We start from the raw sequence: 5079 nt of genomic DNA, 5'->3' as shown, positions 1-5079 counted from the left end.
ACCCCGCCCCCTCCTGGACCCCACCCCTCCTGGACCCTGCCCTGGGCCCTGGCAGGGGGCAGCAGCAGCAGCGCAGACTCACCCATGAGCCCGCTGAGGAAGACGCCGTAGAGTGACAGGCCGGTGGTGGCCGCGTTCCACACGGTGCCCACGACTGCGTACAGCAGGATGGTGCCCAGGTTGCCGAAGAAGAGCCGGTTAGGCATGAAGTAGCCGGCGTCCAGCACGATGGGGGGCAGCAGGTAGAAGAAGAAGACGGTGGGCGTCAGCGTGAAGGACGCGATGTGGTCAGCTGCCCAGACGATGCCGCCCAGCACCAGGCCCAGCACAATGAGCAGGGCGCTCTCGGGAACCACACTGGTGACCTTGTGGGACAGGTGGAACCCTGCAAGGGAGGGGAGCGAGGTCAGGGCAGGCTGTGGGGGAGGGGAGGGAGGTCAGCCTGACCAGGTCCCATGGGGCTCAGAGATGCTGGCATCCAAGACCGTTCCCCACTTTTCAGGGAGCCCAAGAGGGCCGGGAGGGAGGGTGCAGGGGCAGCGTCTGGGGGCCTCCAGAATGGGGTTGGTTGGAGGAGGCTGCGGTGCTGTGGGTGGAGGCCCATGCTGGGTGGTCAGGGGTGGGCCTCTGACCTGCCGCCCTGCCCCGGCTGGCTCTGACCCCTGGACCCCAACTCGCTCTCTGCCTTGTGTGTTGGTGACCAAGGTCTGGGCTCGCCCTGACTATCCCTGTCCTGTGCAGAGCCTGCTCCTTCTAGAGGCTGGCTCTGTTTCTCACCCCTCTCCTGGGATCACAGCCCCCAGGTGGGGCCTTCTAGGAAGGGTCTTTGGGTACCACCAATGACAGCCCACTTCCCTCCCACGGGTGAGCTCCAGGGCGGACAGCAGGCCCTGGGGCCCCACGGAGCCAACACGTTTCACCCTGTCCCCTGGCACCACTGCCCCTGCAGGACCCCGGAGTTGGAGGCTCTGGCCTGCCCTGTGGGTGGGGACACAGGCACCAGCCTATCTGGGCCACGTCTCCTGTGTTTTCACTGGACTCAGAAAGAAAAAGGTGATGAGAATTCCTGCATTCGGCCTGATTTCAAAATAGCGGGAAGGCGTGTTCTCCGGCTTAGGTGATGTAAGAGATAATTAGCTTCTTCATTCCCTCAGCTGCTGTTTATTAATTTGAAATGCAAAGGCAAGCTGTCTCCTGAGACGGCCAAGACCCCATTTAAACACAGAGCAGTGGGAGCAGGGAGGCTCTGTCACAGACCCGAAGACCCTGTGGGCACGGCTGGAGGGCGTCGGGGGCAGTGGCCATGTCCCGCCCTTCCCGGCTTGTGGCCCTGACCAGCTTGGCCCTCCCTGCCTGTTTTCTCCCTTGTAATTATGGGGCTCTTGCAGGGATAGGGTGCTGGCTGAGGAGGGAGGTGCTGTTTTGGTTTTGCCAAATACCACGGGTGGCACGGCAAACTACAGCGGGCAGGGTCTGGAGTGAGGGAGGGCGGCTGTCCCTGGGAACACAGAGGGCGGGTTCCTTGGAGTCCTCAGGGCCCTGCTCAGAGCTGGCCTGGGGGGGCCCATTGGCTCCCACTGTCAGCAGAGCATCTGTGGGGTTGACCCTGCAGCCATCTACAGCTCTCCATACTCTGGAAGGTGCTCCCCTTGCAGCTGTGATACAAGGGAGGAGTCCTGGGACCTCACACCTACCCCAACAGCCCATCCTCAGCAGCGCCTCCCCCAGACCTGGGCTCACAGAGCCACAGCCCAGCAGGAAAACAGGCCCTTCTCTTCCTCTGGGCTCCATGGCCTGTTCCCTGTGGTGGCTGGGGACGGACCCAGCCTCGCAGAGCTTTGGGAAGCCGTGGGTGGCCTCTTCTGGCCCTGCAAGGGGAGGGCTGTGGCCTCTGCTCAGGGCGGCCTGGGGCCCCCTCCAGACCCGGCTCAACAGGCCCTAGGCTGGCCCAGGAATCTGCATGCTAGGGTAGGGGTTCTGAGGCCCTTGGGAGTCCTGCTGGGGGTCCCCGTGGGGAAAGAAGGTCTGGAGCCGGTGCTCCCGCATCTGTGGACTCCTGATTTCTTTCTCAATGTCCAGAGAGACGTGGAGTGCACCACCTTCTGCTCCTTCCTGAGGCTGTAAATCCTGGCCATGGCGTCCCTAGCTGTGTTCAGAAGACCCGGGTGGTCCGTGCCCGGTGCCAGCGCTTGCTCACCTGCAGGCTCGACCCGCGCCTCCCACATCCATCCTTGGTGGCGCTGCCACCTCCACTGCTGCCCCACGAGTGCCCAGCAAGGCCCGGCACAGCCATGGTCATGGTGACCCCTGGAGGCTGCCCAGCCCCTGGCGAGACCCACCCAGGCCACTGTTTTCTACACAATGCATTTTCTGCCTCTGCCCACGTCCCAGGCTGGCCCCTGTAGGGGATCAGCTCACCTGTCCTCTCCTTCCAGGGGAAGGACCTGGGAGATGGTGCTTGCCCAATAGCGCTTGTGGGGCAGCCAGAGGGGCACTTGTGGCCCCTCGGTGCCTGCCAGCGTGTGGACCGCTCTGAGGATAAAATCCTGTGACCACAGAGACCACGCATTACCAGGCAGGGGGCAGCGTGGCCGAAGGTTAGACCTGGGACGAGGCGGGAGCCTGGGAGCTCCAGAACGCCATCGCCTGAAGTGGCTGCAAACACGTGGCCTTGGGTCCTCTCGTTCAGGGCTTGGGTCTTTTAGCCACAATCTTCCAAAATTAGATTTACAGCAATCACCACCACCATTGTGAAGCCACCAGACAACTGCGGGGCCAGGAGGTCAGGGATGCACAGGGCCAGCTTTGTCTTTAAAAACAACTACACAGCTCCACACACCGGTGCCTCTGTGCTCCCCACACCGCTGGCCCTCCGCCACACACTCCAACGTGGCCTCTGTGCTCCGCACACCACTGACCCTCCGCCACACACTCCAACGTGGCCTCTGTGCTCCGCACGCCGTCGCTGACCCTCCGCCACACTTCAACATGGCCTCTGTGCTCCCCACACCGCTGGCCCTCCGCCACACACTCCAACGTGGCCTCTGTGCTCCCCACACCACTGACCCTCCGCCACACGCTTCAACATGGCCTCTGTGCTCCCCACACCGCTGGCCCTCCACCACACTCCAGTGCAGCCACCGCTTGCTGTGAAATTCTGTTAACCAGGACACTGGCAGGTGAGGGGCAGGTTGGCTTCAGACCAAACACTCCTGCTCAGAAGTAAGCCCTGACCTTTGTAGTCACTGAGAAAAGTACACATGCGTTACCTACAGGTTGTCAGAGGAGGTTAGGTCGGACCTCCCATGCACACACTAATGCCACGTAGGCGGAGGGTGGCTGTTTCCAGCCTTCTGCCATCGGAGTTGGAAAGGGCATCCTGGATACGCCTTTCCCACGGGCAGCAGCGTCCAAGGGCAGCTCCTGGAGCCTGCAGGGTGCGTGTGTGTTGAGTTGAGGGCTCACCTGTGTCCTCCTGCACGGCTGTGCCTGTCCCACCTGTCCACGTTGGAGGAGCCGTGAGCCACATCCCGTGGAAGGTCCAACCCAACATCCCCAGACGACCTGGGGTGACACCAAGTGACTTCCAGTCCTGTGAACGGAGTTGGCTTGCTTCCTGCCTGGGCGCCAATTCTCTCCTGCTGACCAAGGTTCCTCGTAAGCTGGAAAATCTCGCCTTGGCCTCTGTCTTCAGCGGCAGGTGGATTTTCATGCTCAGACGTGTTGCTCTTAGCTTTCCACCTTGTCTGTGTCATTTGCTCCATGCAAACATCTCTTTTTATAGTTAAAAAAACTATAAAACATCGTGCATCTTTTTATAGTTAAATTTATTGGTCTCTTGTTTTATGGCTTCTGTGTTTTATGTTATGCTTAACAAAACTGTTTCTGCTAACCTTTTTAGCAGGAAAGATAAAAAGCACTCAATTAAATTTTCTTGGAAGGTTGGACTTGGTGGTTCTCACCTGTAATCCCAACACAGCAGTTTGGGAGGTCAAGGCAGGTGGGTCCCTGAGCCCAGGAGTTCAAGACCAGCCTGGGCAACATGGCAAAACCCCGACTCTACAAAAAAATACAAAGACTCTGCTGGGTGCCGTGGCACACAACTGTAGTCCCAGCCACTTGGGAGGCCGAGGTGGGAGGATCACCTCAGCCTGGGAGGTCGAGGCTGCAGTGAGCCAAGTTCACACTGCTGCGCTCCAGCCTGGGTAACGGAGGCCTTGTCTCAAAAACAAAACAAAACCAACTTTTTTTTACTTGAATATAACAAATGAAATACCTAAAAATAGCTGGGACTCAGAACACCTGCTAGCTGGAGACAGTCTTTCCACACATACACCAGTTCCTGAAATCCCTGAGCCTGGGAGTGGATCTGGGTGGCAATGCTGGACAGCTCCCTGCTCCAGGAGCCCCTGCCCCTCCCCTAAGGGTGTCCCATGAGTATTACTGGATGGCTCCTGGTGCCCCTGCCCCTGCCCATCGGGTGTCCCGTAGGCCACGCCACTGCTGTGCCTCAGACAACACTGTGCAGTGGCCAAGTTCTCCCCGATGCAGGATCAACGCTCCCCACTGCCCTCAAAACCTGATTTCTCTGCTCCTGGGTCTCAAATCCGGGCTCTTCCCTCAACAGCTAGCGTCCAGCATCGCGCATCTGCAAACGCCAGCCTGACGGCTCTGTGTCTGAGCCACGGCCAGAAGCCTGCCTGGACACGTGGCTGCTGTGAAGGACGTAGGCTGCCTGACCTTGCTCAGCTCCTCCTCGGGGTCACTCCTTCGTGTTTTTCTCTGTCTCGTTGTCAGAATAAATTGTTTTCAATCTGGAAACAAGGACAGCTCTTCACATACTTCTTCTATTCTTTTGTTCTTCCTCCACTTCGAAGCAGCTTCCTGAAGCTTCCAGATCTGCTGCAGCACCCCTGAGCTGCTGACCCTGACCCCTGGGAATGATGTCTCACCTGCAGCTGTCCTGGGTGGGGCAGCCCGGCTGCATCTCCAGCCTCTGCCTCTGTCCTGGGTGGAGGTGCCGGGTCCCATCTCCAGCCTCTGCCTCTGTCCTGGGTGGTGGTGCCCGGTCCCATCTCC

At 59.6% G+C, this 5079-nt stretch overlaps 1 protein-coding gene across 2 annotated transcripts in view; it reads right to left on the bottom strand.

Annotated features, from left to right (window-relative positions):
- SLC9A3 (solute carrier family 9 member A3) overlaps positions 1 to 5079 on the bottom strand; it is a 52790-nt gene that overhangs the window by 18616 nt on the left and 29095 nt on the right. For both annotated transcript variants that reach the window (XM_017520496.2, XM_037735570.1), the window contains exon 2: positions 83 to 385. In XM_017520496.2, coding sequence (XP_017375985.1) covers positions 83 to 385 — 303 coding nt within the window. The remainder of the gene's footprint in view (positions 1 to 82; positions 386 to 5079) is intronic.

The sequence above is a fragment of the Cebus imitator genome, unplaced genomic scaffold (genome assembly GCF_001604975.1).
Source record: "Cebus imitator isolate Cc_AM_T3 unplaced genomic scaffold, Cebus_imitator-1.0 Scaffold843, whole genome shotgun sequence".
In the NCBI taxonomy this organism is placed as follows: Eukaryota; Metazoa; Chordata; class Mammalia; order Primates; family Cebidae; genus Cebus; species Cebus imitator.
This window is presented reverse-complemented; position numbering and strand designations above follow the sequence as displayed.